General features: G+C 42.3%; 1 protein-coding gene across 1 annotated transcript in view; it reads left to right on the forward strand.

Moving 5' to 3' along the window:
- Positions 1-17,784, forward strand: part of PAXBP1 (PAX3 and PAX7 binding protein 1) — a 34,079-nt gene that overhangs the window by 13,718 nt on the left and 2,577 nt on the right. Inside the window, exons 6-17 of the mRNA XM_075854534.1 lie at positions 633-853; positions 2,034-2,223; positions 3,899-4,022; positions 5,947-6,049; positions 6,872-6,987; positions 8,391-8,590; positions 9,709-9,853; positions 10,036-10,157; positions 11,034-11,110; positions 11,326-11,392; positions 11,573-11,719; positions 16,144-16,298. Coding sequence (XP_075710649.1) covers positions 633-853; positions 2,034-2,223; positions 3,899-4,022; positions 5,947-6,049; positions 6,872-6,987; positions 8,391-8,590; positions 9,709-9,853; positions 10,036-10,157; positions 11,034-11,110; positions 11,326-11,392; positions 11,573-11,719; positions 16,144-16,298 — 1,667 coding nt within the window. The remainder of the gene's footprint in view (positions 1-632; positions 854-2,033; positions 2,224-3,898; positions 4,023-5,946; positions 6,050-6,871; positions 6,988-8,390; positions 8,591-9,708; positions 9,854-10,035; positions 10,158-11,033; positions 11,111-11,325; positions 11,393-11,572; positions 11,720-16,143; positions 16,299-17,784) is intronic.

Here is a 17,784-nt window from a genome sequence, read left to right on the forward strand (position 1 = left end):
TTGTCAGGTACTCCCCTTACAGCTGAGCTCCTATAATGCCGGGGGGCAGTAGTTAGTGTTTCATATATTAGATTACTGGACATTGCTGACAGATGTTGTGCCAACAGGGAATGTTACGTGATTTCCGCTCTGAACACGACAGACTTGTGAATGCAGCTCGGGACTATAATGCAGGCAGGAATAATAGAAACACCTATATACAAAGTTACTCCACTTCTCATGTAGAAGGTTAAAGGGGTTCTCCAGGCATTTTTTAATTTATTGAATTTCCTTTGGATAGCTCCTAAATATCAATCGGTGGACTCCCGGCACTGGGATTGCAGTTCGTCTTATTCAAGTGAACGGGAGTGAGCTGCATTTCCAGTATTTCCGATATTGATGACCTATCCTTTAAGTCGTCAATATAAAATGCCCTGAGAACCCCTTTAATGTATACTTGGAGGTTTGATCTGTGATGATAAATGTTGTATTATTTTTGCAAATAAAGCTCAGGGAAACATAAACTATTACCTCCACTGGGCCCTATAACACGATATATAGCTTTTTTTTGAATGCACATCTATAACCAATATTTTCATATACATGTAAGCATCTGGATATAATGGATCTGTATTTGTGCTTTGTCTTTTTAGGTTCAAGCACCACCGCCTGCCGAAGCAAATAATTTGTTCTACCCCAGCACTTACCATGGAATACCCTACGGTTCCGCTTACAACATCCCTTACACTTACGCTGCCTACGGAGCTGCTGAGACAAAATCTCAGAAACCAGATAATTCTGTCACTTACAAAACTCCCAGTAATGAGATGACTCCTGTTACTATTGATTTGGTAAAGAAACAGCTTAAAGACAGGTAGGGCAGACTATCCTTCCATTTGGGGAACTACCTCAGGCATTCAGTGTCCCTGACTCATATTGCATGGGGCCAGGGACGCAGAGCTCTTGTATTACAACAATGAACTGCTTGAAGAACGCGGATGGAAGCAAGAAATGAGCAAATGCCTTGGAAAGTCATTAAAGCCTAGTGAAGTGATATGTCCTTATGTGCCAAAAACTCAGGGCTGTCAGTGCTACTTTGTGGACAGTTGCACTTTGAAACCCTTTATGTATGAAGGAGAGAGATGGCTGAGTTCACAGAAGGTATACAGGTTTATACATAAGTCAAGCTTCAATTGCCATCGCACAAAATGCTCATTGTGCCTCCGACTGGTATAAAGGATTGGATTTTAAGATCTAAAGGCTAAACTTTTTTGTTCGTATCTTAGAAAAAAATAAAATATTTGAATTTCCTAATCTGGTAGAAATGGCAAAAAAGCGGTAAAGTAGTGTAGTGATATCTGTTCTGCATACAGTATAGGTGAGCTTAAAGGGCTAGTCATGCACCGTATATAAACCCCCGTGCGGCCTTTGCATCAGGACGGAGGTTTAATGAAGAGATGGCCGCGCATGTCCTTGGCTCCCTCCACTCGTCTATGGGTTTTATGGAAACTGCTGCGCAAGTTCTGGCTACATCCATTCCTTCATTTAATCTTTGCCTGGATCCTTCGACCGCCTCACCAGGTGGATCACGGAGCCCTCGTTCTTGATAGCTGGGGGTCCCAGAAATGAGTTAAAGGGGTTGTGTCTGGCATGGATAACTCCTTCTGGGACTGGTCCCCGACAATGAGCTGAAAGTCCTGCTGCTGGACCACTCAGCCGACTTTACCCTTCCCAATCAGGTTATAGCTGGTCATATCTCTGCATTGTCTGGAATGTGAATGACCAGAATTCCTTCAGTTTAGAAGTGTGGTCTCTTCTCAGCACCGCAAGGCTTATTGTCTGGCGTGGATCAACATAATATTGTATCAGTGATAAGTCTTAATGTACATTCTGCATCAGATTTGTAACTTTTTTTTTGGGGGGGGGGGCTTTTTTAATTCTTCTGTTGCTAAAGCCCAATGTGCTGCCATTGAATGTCACCTGCCCAGTGTGAATGTGTTCCTAGCACACAATGCAGTATACCAACTTGTAACTCTGTTTTGTGCCACATACAGGCTCAACGCAATGGAGGACGCGCACAAAGCAAATCTAGAACTTTACGAGAAGCACGAGAAAAGCCAGGAAGATTCCAATAATTCTATTACTCGATTGGAACTGTGTTCGGGAGGTAACGGTGAACGGTATCAGTTTTTGCAAGAAATGCGAGGGTATGTCCAAGACTTGCTTGAGTGTTTCCGTGAAAAGGTAAGAATGCAATAATTTCTCTTTATTCTGTATGTCTATGCCAAAAAAAGTCACCAAAATGTGCAAAATAGATATTTATGTAGCACATGAAGATGTAAAGTTTTCTGCTCCCCTCTTTTTTTGCTTAATGCCTTTCTTATATAAAAAGTTGAGACCCCGTCTTTCTCAGATTGTTTTCCTCCTGATGTGGTGATCACCGTTATCATCGGGGAACCTTCATGCACCTGCTTGTTTTCCCTAAAATACTGGGAAAGCATCACACGTGTCCGTTGTTTTAATAGATGCCTGTGGTTCTTTCTGTAGTATCCTATAAATCACCTGATAGTCAGACATTGTACAGGGTCCTCTGCAGCCGTTGTATGCTGGACTGCCACTGCTCTCTATTGGCATCAGGCACTGCTGCAACACTCCTAATAATATGAAATCATTCAGTAAACAATTGACGTGTCTTTTATTACTGCGTATGTCTCCTATGGGCACGTAGGAAAATCCGTGTTGGGGCATGAACATGCTGAAGCCAATAACCAGACACGTATGTTCCCTTATGTCCATAGGGTACCCATAGTAGTAGTGTAGATACTGGTATGGGCCTACATATATAGTTATGTATATTGGATACTGAATAGTATATTCTTCAGGGTGGCATATCAGTCGCTAAAGCCCATAGGGAGCCGTGAAGAGTATTAAGTTACAATGGACACCCGATGACTTCCACAAAGGATGGCCGCCACAGTATATTGTGTTTTGTTTGTGTATTAAAAAATTCCAATTGTCTGGCATTTTTGATAATCACTCACATTGGCGGTCTAAGGATGCCACGTTATTGGAATTTTACTGTAGATGTGGGTATGTCACTGGTTATATATACGCCAGTATGAATGTGTGGCAGGAAGACTAACATCACGGCTGATTGATCCAAGGCATATATTAGTCAGCGTATGCTGTATTGAAGGGGTTATCCCAGGTTTCATTATTGATAGCCCATCTAGGATATTAAGTGGTGGGGGTCTGAACCTTGGGGCTGCAGCCCCTTTGTGGTATCCGATACTGTGCCGTCCTCGTGCGTGTAGCTGTGCCGGTTACTGCAGCCTTTCCCATTTTAGTTAAAGGGGCTGAGCTTCAGTACCAGACACAACCACATGGAGGAGACCATCACTGTGTAGGATGCTGCAATATTAGGGGACATGGACCCGCACCATCACATCTATGTCCTGTTTTATGTATAGGCCATCATACTTAAAATATAGAAAACCGTTTTAAATCATAAAGGATCGACTGGCTAGGGTATCGTATGTTTCCTATAATGTCGGATTAGTCCCCAGTAAATATATTGCTTAAATAGGGTTATCCGATCTTTAAAATTCGGGATTGTGTCACATGCTGTACAGAGCTGTCTCCGTAGCAGACAGTGGGTAATAACAGCGCTACCTTACACCTTGTAATAGAGAAGGCAGCTGTAAAGTGAGGCGATGTGAGAGTGGAATCATGGGAATTGTAGTCCTTTACATGGTAACCCCGCCTACAGCAATCCTAGCAAACCCCTTTAAATACATCTTTTGTTTTAGTTAACCCGTTACACTACTGGTAAAAGTACTTCATTTTGCGTGGAATAACCCACCCCCTTTTTCTTGTGCACAAAATATGGTATTACGGTACATATGTTGTATTTTCTCAGGTTCCTCTGATAAATGAGCTCGAATCCGCAATGTACCAGCTGTACAAACAGCGAGCTGCCCGCCTTGTCCAAAGACGACAAGATGATATAAAAGATGAATCTTCGGAGTTTTCGAGCCATTCAAGTCAGTCCATCTTGAAGGTTTTTATTATTCATTAAACAACCTTGTTAGTAGATCACCTGAAATGTATATTATATGCCTGTACCGGAAATGTATTTAGTACCGTTTGTTGTAGCATTTCCCAGGCTTATCCTGAACTAGGTGTGATCTTAACCTTAGTGACGGTGGACTTTGCAGTGCTGCCCCTTTTGCGGTGATATCTTCTTATAGCCAGTTTCTTTGCTGTAGTGTTGCAGGCTGTCAGATGGTACAAAAATACACAGTGATATGAGGCTATCCTAGTATTAGCAAATAAGCAACATCCAGCTTACAGAAAACCTCTGCCACATATTGTCTCTCCTGTCACTCTCCCATTCTGCACAGGTAAAAAAAATGGTTTCATTCTCTCCATTCCAGCGCTGAGGACTGACCGCAATCTTCTGCACATAGTGCTGTGGCATTCCTTTATTGTGACCTGCAGACCCCGCATTGTCACCTCTACCTGTTGCTGGGCTGTGTCGCTCTTAATTACCCTTTTGCAAAGACTACCTTAGGCCAAACTCACACTTTGCATTTTGATGCGTTTTTATTTTTTTTTATTTTATTTTTTTAAAGCCCAAACTTAATGGATTTTTTTGGGAGAAAAAAACCTCATAACTTTCATGCAGACTTTTTTTTTTTTTTTTAGACTCCGTTACTGCTCTGCACAGAGAAAACATTACTTCAAAGTGTGAGCTGGGCCTAATAGATACTCCATTAGGAAGTCTTGTTTATGGCTTAGTGATGACATCTAGTAGTAATAACCTGCATGTAATGTATTCTGTAAATTACCTTTCTAATTGATAGACCCTTTTTATTATATTGTCCCATAATAATGATTTTACAGTAAACTCTTTCGTTTCGGTATAGGAATGTTTTATGTCGTGGTTATTCCCCCGTATACAAGACACAGGGCGGACAGGGTATGATGTTAGGCTTTGATGTACAGGACCTCACACAGGACTCAGGGATTTCCTGAAGTAAATGGACAACTTTATAAAGCACTGGAAAGGCTATATTATGACTGAAATCTACTTCTTAAACTACATTGACAAGGCATTTGCTAGTTCTCTGATACACCTGCTACACCCTTTATGCCCTGCTTAGACCATTGGAGCCTGCACATGCAACACTGAGACTTTTGGCTTAAATGGCTGGCAACCACCCCGGTGATTAAAAGCCAATATGTCCTATGTTATATGAGTTAGAATAAGATCTCTGTAGGCATGATTTTGCTAAAGTTCACTATGTAAAAAAAAAAACTTTCCCTACCATTTCCTACCGTTCATGCACTGCTGATCGCTGGTCCACGGCTGTTTGTCATCGCAGCAAGATGACATTACAATAACAGCATGTCACCAAAGTGCCCAGTGATTGGCTGATGACGAGAAGCAAAAGGGGACGTACATTGCACCAAGTTAACCATGAAGTAGTTTGGCCACCGGTCCCGTTCCAGCTACAGATCCGTTATTCTACGTACATTAAAGTATCACTATAATTGCGTCTTTCTCGTCTGGTCGGAAGAGGAACTAGGAGAGCACTGGGCTTTACAATACAACGCCTGAAGAGTTTGTTCTAATTAGAATAGGACCTGTGCACAACACTCTTCGTGTGTCGTTTGGTTGCCTCGACAACTGCACCGCTCGCCATGGTCCCCTGTGTCTACACACACGATGTAAGATCGGTCGGAAGAATGCAATTATAGTGACTCTTTAAGGAATTGCACATTATACTGTCTACTAATGGATTACCTTGAGTCTGTAATCTGTTTTAAATGTCTGGTTAGTTTAAGGAAGTGTCAACTCGAAGTATTGTTTCTCATCCCCTTAGGATCTGTGTCTTAGAAGTTATATGTGAAGATGTCCTTCGAATAGTATCTGAATAACTGTTTCATTATATGAATTCTCAGGTAAAGCTGTAATGGCACCAAATCTAGACTCTTTTGGGCGAGATCGAGCAGCTTATCAGGAGCATTCAAAGCAGCGGAGGATAGCCGAGAGAGAAGCCAGAAGGTAAGAAGTTCGGCACAAATCATGCATATTCTAAGGGTATGTTCACACGCAGAATCCAAAATGGCTGAAAATGACGGAGCTGTTTTCAGAGAAAACAGCCTCTGATTTTCAGCTTTTTCTGAAGCTGAAAACGTTTTTTTGGAGCGGTTAATCCTTTGACACAATGAAAAACCGCTCCAAAAACGGCTCAAGTGACATGCTACTTTTTACGGGGCGTTTTTTACACTACGTTTTTTAAAACGGCAGTGTAAAAAAAAAAACTTTCAGAACAAAGCGCCTTTTGAATTGAATGGGCAGATGTTTGTAGGCGTTTAGCTACCATTTTTTCAGTCGTCTTTTGAGGCGTTTTTCCTGAAATACGCCTGAAAACAGTGTGTGAACATACCCTAATAGTGTAAGGCAGTAGACTCCAACCAGTGGCTCTCCAGCTGCTGTGAACCTACAGCTCCCAGCATGCCCTGTCCACAGTACGTTGGTCACTATTGGGTAAGAGTCTAACACTGGTGTATAAGGTGGAAATGCTGTTACCTAAGTCTGGACCTGAAATGAGTGGGGTGAACACACTATTTTTGTTTTATCTTGCAATGCTTTTTCTTGTTTAGCAGACTGCAACACAATTTCTCCTAATGTATGAAGCTTGACGTTGTATGGAGTGGCAGTGGAGTGTGAGCACTGCCACTCCATACAACTCCATGGGTGATACGGAAAAAGTGATTGAGAAAGTTGATAGTATCTCAAATTGAGTCATAAGGCACTCAAAGTCTCTGCGAAATACAAACACTTATGACCTTTATAGAGTGAACACATTATTCCTCATTTCAGAGCACGGCGGCGACAAGCTCGTGAAGTCTCTGGTAAGATGGCCGAACACCTTGAAGGTCTTTCTAGCGATGATGAAGAGACCTCTACAGACATCACCAATTTTAACATGGAGAAAGGCGAGTAGACTCTTTATTTTATTTATTTTTGTTCTGCTTCATTATGGATAATATTTACACACAGACATTACTTCTGTAAGGCCTCATGCACGCGACCGTAGTGGTGTTCACAGGCTTTGAAATGCGGCACGGGCGGCCACGGAGTGTCACCTGCTTCCGCCTGCAAATCACGGGCCGTGCACATTGCCGTGTGCATAAATTTCAACGAGCATGGACCGCAAGATGCGGCTGTGATAAGACATGTCCGATCTTTTTGCGGTCCAGGCTCCTGCGCAATGCACGGACAGTGGAAGCCACGGTTGTGTGCATGGGCCCATTGAAATGAATGGGGCCGCAACTCACCCACAGATTTGCGGGTGAATTGCGGCCGCAATAATACGTTCGTGTACATGGGGCCTAAACCTTTTTCTACTGGGACCTCGCCAGACAGAACATTTGATGCCTGGACCTCAACAGTGACCGAAGTTCTTATAAAATATTGCGCAATTTGGCTTCTGAACCCAGGGTAACGAAGCTTTAAAAAAAAAACTTGTCATAGAGATGTTTTGATCAGTGGGTATCCAAGCACTAGAAAAGAAGAGAAAACACACGGCGCCACATAGTGCAATTATCCGGAGGTCAAGGAACAACAAATGATGCTAGGGTGATTTGCACTCACCTAGTCGGGTTATGCTGACCAGGCATAACACTGTTGAAGAGTGTGGAACGATCTCCAGAGAGCTCACTGCTGTGGAGATGCGAAGTGAGGAGACACACCCAGGGTGTGTACAGCCAAGTACAGGCCTGATGAAGACGCAATTCCTGCGTCGAAACGCGTAGCCTACCATTATCCTACTATTAATAAACACCCAATTTGATATTAGCAGCGCCTCGTATTGGTCCCTCTTTTTTTCTATTCTCTACCTTATCCAAGCACTAGGCACTCGGTGAGCGATGTGATGATTAGTTTCTGAACGGCTTTCCTCGTAAAGTTGAGCAAGCGGTGTACGGGCTGAAAGACTTTCTATTGAGCCCGTAACCCCTCTGAGGAAAGCCGATCAGAAGCGAAGTAGCACAATGATCACTCCGGTGCTTTTGCTGCCTCGTTTTATCGATTGGTGGGGCTCTTGGCGCTCGGACCCCCACCAATCAAGACATATCAAAAGTTTTTTTTAAAGTTTAGTTACCCTTTAAAGCACAGAGTCCACTATGTTGCGTAATTGCTGCAGCCAGAGAAAGCCCTGTGCAGCTTATGATCACGTCTGTCAAAACTGCCTCCCCAGCCGCACCTCACGACTGTAAGCGCTGACTTACACCACCTCTATCAATATCTACCAACGTTATTTCTATTGAGATTACATGAAGACCTCTAATCTGAGAGAATTCTAACATAACATTTTAATGCATTCTTTTTCTTCTTTCAGATCGTATTTTGAAAGAATCCAGCAAAGTTTTCGAAGACGCACTTGAGAACTTTCATTCTATTGATTGTATCAAATTTCAATTCGAGACCTGGCGCTCCTCTTACTATAATACGTATAAAGATGCATACATTGGGCTATGTTTACCAAAACTATTAAATCCTCTTGTTCGTCTCCAACTTTTAACTTGGGACCCGCTGGAGGTAGGTTACGAACACTGCGATATTCACAAGGAAAATGTTTTAGGTATCTTTAGGGATCATTCACATTTAGTGTGTGGACGTGATCTTGAAATGTTGGATATGCTTTCCGATCTGTGGGCTAAAGGAAGAGGAAATGAGCAAATTAATGTATTGGTTTTGTATTTTAAATCCTGAAGTACATTGGGTGGTACTACTGAGTGATTGGCAGCCTTGGCATTTCCGGGTATGCATAAAGGATGGCTGTCAATCACTGAGTCGTACCATCCACTGGACTTACAAGCCCAAACGATCCTATTCCCTCAAAGCTAGATGTCATTCTTCTCTGCTCATGTTGCTCTAACATGCAGCCCGCAGATTTTATAGCATGTCTAACGTGACCAGTTCCCTTCTTGGTCTTTGGTTTAAAAAACAAAAACAAAACATGAATGGTCCCGAGAGAGACAAAACATCATTAAACTTTTTGTCAGGGAGTTATAGAAAGAGATTGAAGGGACTGAGGTGGCATCTGTCCATCTACTCTCGATTGAGCCGTCATAATGTTACTAGGATTTTTTGCACGATCATTGCACAAATAAGGCTTTAACCATCAGGGACAGTCTTAAACTGGCCATAGACATTAGATCAAAGTCTGCTGAATCTGCTAGTTTTTGTGAGAGTGGCTGAACTAATGTGTAGGTGGTCCTTCTGACGGCCCCCGACTGCAGAAGTTTAAGGGATCAAGCATATTGGATTTCAGGCTCATACCTACTCATTACAAGAAACCTGCTCACTCGCTGTGGGATGTGTAAGAGACGGCCATGGGCCAAACACTCATTCAACCAATAGCTATCTGATGTGTATTGACCGCTTTCCTTTGGGGACTATGTGCCTCGTGATTCTGAGCTATGAATTACTGCAATTCCCAGGACACTATTTCAGTCTTAGTTGGGATCTGAAATTATTCAGTGTTTTTCATGTAAACCGCACGAGTGTCCTGCTGGTGAGATACTTGACCATTGTTGCAGACAGTAGAACTGCAGCATTAGCAATAGAAAAAAAAAAAGTGACCTTGTAAACAAGCCCTTCTTGTTCAGTCATAAACGGAAAAAAGTCTTATTTTTCTTTTTTTTTTCTTTTAGCCCAAATGTCGTGGTTTTGAAAGTATGGTCTGGTTTGAATCTCTGCTCTTTTATGGCTGTGAAGAGAAAGAATGTGACAAGGAAGATGCAGACATTGTGCTTTTGCCTTCATTAGTGGAAAAGCTTATCCTACCCAAAGTAACCGGTATGTGTGGCTGATTTCCTTACTCGTTCCTGTAATAAAGGTGACAACAATCTAACTGCTCTATATAAAGCCACCACCACAGGACCATTCTAGTCACAAAGGAGCTCAGGACAATGTGGAGTGTGAAAGGCGTTTAATACTTTTCAGTTGCTCAGTTTCTATTCTACCTCTTGTTCACGCAGTTGTCGCAGAAAACGTGTGGGACCCTTTTTCTACAACGCAGACCAACAGGCTGGCAGCAGTGTTTCAGAAACTAATAAGCGGATATCCGACTGTCGTCAATTCAGACAACAAAAACACTGAGGTATAAATAACACTGTTCTAAAAGACGACTCTACTTACTTACAGAAGGGATATACGGCTTAGAATAAGAAGTCGTTTTATTTTGGCTTCGCCTACAATGTATGGCCAATCATTTTCCTCCCAGCAATAGATTTACATGTCCTTTAAAGTAGAACTAAACTTTCATAAAACTTTTGACATGTCAGAATTTATCGGGTGTCCAAGCACGGAGACCCCCACCGATCACTAAAACTAAGCGGCAGAAGCACTCAAGTGAGTGTTGTACCGCTTCGTTTCTGCTCGGCTTTCTTCGGAGAAGGACTTTCTATTGAGCCCGCACACCGCTTGCTCGGCTTTCCGTGGAAAGCTGAGCAGAGCTGATTATAAACGAAGTGGCACAGCGCTCACCGCTTCATTTTATTGATCGTGGGCGTCTCCGTGCTTGTGTCTCTACCAATCAAAATTTCTGACATGTCAAAAGTTTAATGAAAATAGAATTACACTTTAAATGGTTTGGTTAATTGTGGTGTTTTGTGTAAAGTTAATTTACTGATGTTCAGTGTGTCCTGACTTATACACGATTATTTCACGTTTCCTTATTAAGCCCAATTAATGCCAAGTCTGGGGTGCATGGTCTGCATACATGCCAGGAAAACCTCTCAATGTATATACTAACATGCCCATAGACTTAAATGGCAAAACATATGTCAAAAGGGTGTTCTTGGTGGGGTTTTTTCAGTTAATGTCAGACCTCTGTAGGCGTTTGAAACCGTCCCGTCTGACGTGAATCTCGTTTTACTTTGCCTTTCCTTCCACAGTAACCAATATTGAGCATCCTCATATAATTGCACCCGGCGTTTCCATATTTGTTCATATTGAAGTGTTCTGTATTTCTCAGGCACTACTGAAAGCGCTGTTAATGAGAATGAGGAGAACGTTGGACGATGATGTTTTTATGCCTCTTTATCCCAAAAAGTAAGTGCTTATGATTGTGTTAATTTCTGGTTAGCTCGTATGCAAATGCTGATTCTAAACGCCAGGAAAAAATAAATAGCACTTCTGATTTTGGCTTAAATAAATATCCCAAATACTGACAATCTGCACTGTGTGCATGAGGTCGAACGTATTTGTATATATTCTCGACCCCAATAATAACAGACTAATCTAAACTTTTCAATATCTATTTTTAGTGTGATCGAGAATAAAAACTCTGGGCCCTGTGTGTTCTTCCAGCGCCAGTTCTGGTCTTCTGTAAAGGTAAGGACTACAGTATGTTACTTAGGAGCCACTCCATATATGACGGTAGAATATCTCCTGCTTTTCTAGTTGTTAGGAAGCAAATGATCCAGAAACTCCAATTTGAACTAATATTTTTCTCATTGTGAAGACTTTTGATGGGTGGCCGGTTGTATTTATTTCTCTTTTTTATGGTCTTAGTTACTAGGAAACTTCCTGAAGTGGTACGGAGTCCTTTCCAATAAGAACTTACAGGAGCTGGCCATCGATGGACTCCTAAATAGATATATTCTTATGGCTTTTCAGAATAATGAGAACGGAGAAGACAGTATTAAGAAAGCGCAGTGTGTGAGTAGGATACTTCATTGTACCGTCGCTTTGGCTATGCGAACATTTACAGGCCCTTGCGATGCACACGAGGGATGATATAAATTCAGCAGTCTGAAACTTTATTCATTTGTCTGGCAACGCTAGAGCTGGCCATAAACATGAGTGAATTATCAGTGGATACCTCTGATCATCTAGTGTGTGTGAGGGCCTCTGCTGTGAGTGGAAATGAGGTCTGATCATATTGGAATCTAACCTGCCAGGTCCTTTGTACTCTTGGGAGATAAGATGCTGCAGGAGGTGCTGGAAGGTGTCTTGTCTTCCTAGGTCAGTTAAAGCGACCTTCCAGTTTTAGTTAAAAATTTTAAGTTTGAGGAATACAGAGTTTACTTGCCTGTTGCCCTCACCATTTAGCTGCTTGTGCCACCAATCGACCGATACCCGGACTACCTCTGCTGTCGTCCAAGATGGCTGCAGCGCTCTCAGCCTACCCGATGCATGCTATGCATCGATAGACAATCTTCCCTGCTATCCGATTGTGACAGCAGAGGGGGTCCAGTCTATTGCGCTATTGGTTCCATCAAGAACAACGGAACCCTGTCATAACGGTGATAGACAAAAAACATTAACTAGGTTTCCATCACCATTGAGTTCAATGGTGAGGGAAACGGAAGCTGAGGTTTCCGTTTGCCTTTCCGTTGAGGAGTTAACCTGAGGGAAACCTCCGACTGAACCCCTCCCTCAGCAGAAGGGTAACGGTGATGTGAACAGGCCCAAAGGTTGATAAATGACCCCCAAAGCCTGCATGTGATTTATGACTGCTCTTTGGACGTAACTTCTGTGGCAAGTCTCTTAGATTATTATCGGCAGTACTACACAGAACTAGTAACCCTGCTGCATTGTATATCACCAGCACTGAGGCTCCTCCACTGACACTGCTCTCTGCTACTGCCTTATCATAACTGAAGATAACGAAAACCACTTCATTTACCCATTCAATTCCTGTTGCATTTCAAGGCTTAAAGAGGCTCTGCCACCAGATTATAAGTGTCCCATCTCCTACATGATCTGATCGGCGCTGTAATGTAGAGAACAGCAGTGGTTTTTATTTTGAAAAACTCATTTATGGGCAAGTTATGAGCAATTTTAAATTTATGCGAATTAGTTTCTTAATAGACGACTGGGTGTGTTATTACTTTTGACCAACTGGGCGTTGTACAGAGAAGTGTCTGACGCTGACCAATCAGTGACCAATCAGCGTCATACACGTCTCATTGTTCCAGCCCAGCTTCTGTCACTGCACAATCACACTGTAACAATGAGAAGTGTATGACGCTGATTGGTCAGTGACATGCACTTCTCTCCATTCATTTACACTGCAGATAGCGATATAGCTATATCGCTGTGTGCAGTCACAAACACAATATAACGCTACTCATGTGTCATGACAATGAATATACATTACCTCCAGCCAGGACGTCATGTGTAGTCATTCTCCTGACCACTTCTGTAGCGTCTGTGATTTACAGCACAGCAGGTGTAGTCTCGAGATTACGCTGTAAACTGTCCTTCACAACGAGATCTCGCTGTGCTGTGCTGTAAATCAGAGACGCTACAGAAGTGGTCAGGAGAATGACTACACATGACGTCCTGGCTGGAGGTAATGTATATTCATTGTCATGACACATGAGTAGCGTTATATTGTGTTTGTGACTGCACACAGCGATATAGCTATATCGCTATCTGCAGTGTAAATGAATGGAGAGAAGTGTATGTCACTGACCAATCAGCATCATACACTCCTCTGTACAACGCCCACTTGGTCATATGGTAAAACATGCCCAGTTGTCCATTGAGAAACTCATTAGCATAAAGCTAATATAGGTCACAACTCTAAATAAAAAACACTGCTGTAATCTACATTACAGCGCCGATCACATTATGTACAAGATAGGCCACGTATAATGTGGTGACAGAGACCCCTTAAAGTGAATGTCCACGCTTAAATATCATTTAGGGTTTTTCCCTAATTCTAAATAAGTTCAAAAATTCTGTGTTGATTCTTTCTTAATGTATGTTTATAGTGGTCGAAGCTTTTGTTTTTCTTATACTGGGCTCCTAGACTTAGAGACTCTGTCACCACATTATAAGTGCCCTGTCTCCTATATAATGTGATCGGCGCTGTAATGTAGGTGACAGCCGTGCTTTTTATTTCGAAAAATTCTCTATTTTAAACCACTTTATGAGTGATTTTTAGATTTATGCTAATGAGTTTCTTAATGCCCAAGTGGGCGTGTTTTACTTTAGACCAAGTGGGCGTTGTACAGAGGAATGTATGACTCTGACCAATCAGAATCATGCACTTCTTTCCATTCATTTACACTGCACTAGCGATATAGATATGCAGCCACATCAACACACTAACATTACTGAAGTGTCCTGATAATGAATATACATCACTACCAGCCTGGACGTGATGTGTATTCAGAATCCTGACACTTCTGAATCTTTTCTGTGAGATTCCAGCAAGGCAAGCGTAATCTTGTTTGAAATGACAGGTTACATCGTAATACTACGAGATTACGCTTGCTTTGCTGGAATCTCACAGAAAAGATTCAGAAGTGTCAGGATTCTGAATACACATGACGTCCAGGCTGGTAGTGATGTATATTCATGATCAGGACACTGTAGTAATGTTAGTGTTTGTGTATGTGGCTGCACATAGTGATATAACTATATCGCTAGCGCAGTGTAAATGAATGGAGAGAAGTGCATGACGCTGATTGGTCACTGATTGGTCCGCGTCATGCACTCCTCTGTACAACGCCCACTTGGTCTAAAGTAAAACACGCCCACTTGGGCATTAAGAAACTCATTAGCATAAAGTTAAAAATCGCTCATAAAGGGGTTTAAAATAGATCATTTTTCGAAATAAAAAGCACGGCTGTCACCTACATTATAGCGCCGATCTCCTTATATAGGAGGTAGGGCACTTATAATGTGGTGACAGAGCCTCTTTAAAGGGAATGTGTCGCTAGAATTTATTTATTTTAATAATTTTTTTTAGTTAAACAATCATTATTTGAGTGATTACACATTGTTTTAATTTTTTCACAAGTCAGGAAATATTATAAATTAGATTCTAATTTATAACATTTCCATGTGCTGGTCACTAGAGGGAGCAGTTCCCAAAATTGCAGCCTTGCTAATGTGGTAAAGCAACCTCATTGCTTTATGCTGCAAATTTGGGGTAGACACACACGCTCTAGTGTCCTCACACAATCCCCCCTCCCTTATTCTGGCTAGTGCCAGGAGAAGGAGGAGGTTGAATCTTCAAACCTCCTACACTGTGTGCTGCCATTTTCTGAGCGACTGCACAGTATAGGAGGATTAGATACAGTGCTCAGCAGACATTATAACACGAACATAATACACACATCACATACACGAACATAAATTACCTGCTCCTATGCCTTGCGCCTTCGCTTCCTTGAACATATGACCTGAAGCCGCGGCCGGAAGTAGTCATCTTCCTGTCCGGCCGCGGCTTCCGGTCCACATGAAAATGGCGCCGGATTTCACTCTGCTAACGAGCTTCGTTTTGGTCTGTGTGGGAGCGGCTCATGCGCCGTTCCGATTCTCTATGGGGATGTATGTGCCGTATTCCATCTCTATAGGTGTCGTTAATCGACACATACAGAGATGGAAAAAAAACGGCAGTCCCCATAGAGAAGTAAAAATTAAAAAAAAGTAAAAAGTAGAACACACGAACATAAATAAATACATTTTTTTTTTTTTTTTATCATACTAAAAGCAATATGATAAAAAAAAAATTTATGACACCTTCCCTTTAAAATAAACCTGCTGAGTATGTGCAATCACCACTAGGGGGAGCTTATTTCATACATTGAACGCAATAATAACACCGTATGCAGTTGGCTCCTAAGCACCCTCTAGTGGAGGCTACACGCAGCCAGAATGCTATCTTTAAATCTATGGCTATGCTGGGGATTTGGAGCCCTCTATCAGAAAAATGGAGCTTCTCTATTAAACTATATTGAAGTAATTGAATCAGCACATGACTTTGTAAATGGCTCCTTACTTGGACAGCTGTGAGCACGGTACAGTCTGATGATTTGACTTGGAAACAGCCCCTTGATCTGTGACAGACCATGAGTCATTGTGATTTACATCTCCACAGCTGTTATACCTGTACCAGACCGTATGTGATGTTTTGCAAAAGTGGAGACTCCCTTTAATCCACGGTTGATGTCCATAGTTCCTAGTAAAGTCATAGGGTCCGCTCTCCCACGTATATTGTTTTAAAACGTCTCCTCTTCTGTTTCTAAAAGATACTTGTTCCAGGACACTATTTACTCTGCTTATCATTCGTCAGACTTTTTTGTGGTTGTTTTGGTTTTTATTTTTTTTGTTTGCCTTTCCAGGTTATTGCTTGTTTTCCGAAGCTGTGGTTCTCAGGCCTTAAAGGAGGTAAAACCATTCCACAGTTAGAAAACTTTGCCCGGTATCTCTCACATCTGGCTGGTGTCATATACAGGCAGAATATTGGCTGTTCAGACATGGAGAAGCGGAATGCCAGGTGAGTGTCTATAGATTAATATGACACGAATACCAGTAAGATGACCTGTCTTTACCCTCAGAAAACACTGAATTTCCTCTTTAAATCTCTTTAAATCTTTGATTTGTCCTAACTAAATGTGAGCAAATGTTTCACTCCATTTGTGTTTGACCACTTTGCCAACCATTGGGATGTATTGTGAAATTAATTTGCCAGGTTTAAGAGTCACCGTTGTCAGGATTATGAGAATAATATGGGTATTGTAGTTCTCATCGTATTTTATAACTTATACAATTTGCTCACCCCACTAGTCCTAATGTAAACAGGAACTGGCGGTGACTCATTTTCCTTTGCTTTAATGGGGTCTACAAATGCTATTATGAAGGGGTTTTTCCGTAGAGCGAAAGTTGTTGGCCTATCCTCAGTATAGGCCATCAATATCTGATTGGTGGGAGTCCATCCCTCAGTATCCTCCTCAATCAGCTATTTTAAAAGGGCCGAGGCGCTTGAGCAAGTGCTTTTTCCCCTTCATTCTCTTTGCTACTCAACACTGACTTGTAGCGGCGGTTTACAGTTTAAGGCCCCATGCACATGGCCGTGCCCGTAAACATGGCCCGCGACTGCGGGCACAGACAGCCGCCGACGGCCACCTGCATATTTGGGCCGTGCTCCCATACAAAATACGGGCGCACAGCCCGTAAAATGCATAACAGACATGTTCCCTAATTTTCGGAACATTTCTACTCCACGGACCCCCATCCGTAGCGATACAAAAAGGTGTCCGTGGCCGATAGAACTGAATGGGATTGAAATTGCGGACCATATCACGGTCCACAATTACAGACAATTTTTACGGTCGTGTGCATGGGGCCGTAGTCTTCAATTCAAGTAAATTAGGCAAAGAGGGATACTCTTTTTTTTTTTTTTTTTTTTTTTTTGGGAGAAAAAAAAAAAGACTCAAACCCCCCCCCCCCCCCCATATGTGACAGTCAAAGTGAAAGTATGGTGATAACATGAAGAAATGTTTGTCCATCTCCGGTTGGGTCATCTACAGCCATTGAGGTATATGAGGAGGATCACACTCTCTCCTCCTCGCCCTGCATACTGCCAGCACATCCCCCTGTTGTCATCCCCTCTCCTCCACTCTGCTGAAGTGAAAGCTGCAAATATACGCCGCTGCCACTTCAGCCTGCTCTAACTCGGGCTGAGAATCTTACATCTCTAACAAGACCTGGATCTGAGTTCTAGTTGCGACCTAGAGTCAGACCTGTTAGAAGGAGAATGTATCCGATACGTCCTTGGCTACTAAAGTGCCTTCCTGCCAGGACGTGTGAAACATTTCCTTGGCGGGGTTAAGCCCTGTTCACACAGTTTTTTTGACGTGGAAACCGCGTTGGAAAACGCGCCAAAAAATGGCTGAAAATGCCTCCAATTGATTTCAATGGGAGGTGGATGTGTTGTTTTTTTACCGCGAGAGGTAAAAAGTGACATGCCCTGTCTTTGGGCA

This window comes from Rhinoderma darwinii, chromosome 2 (assembly GCF_050947455.1).
Source record: "Rhinoderma darwinii isolate aRhiDar2 chromosome 2, aRhiDar2.hap1, whole genome shotgun sequence".
In the NCBI taxonomy this organism is placed as follows: Eukaryota; Metazoa; Chordata; class Amphibia; order Anura; family Rhinodermatidae; genus Rhinoderma; species Rhinoderma darwinii.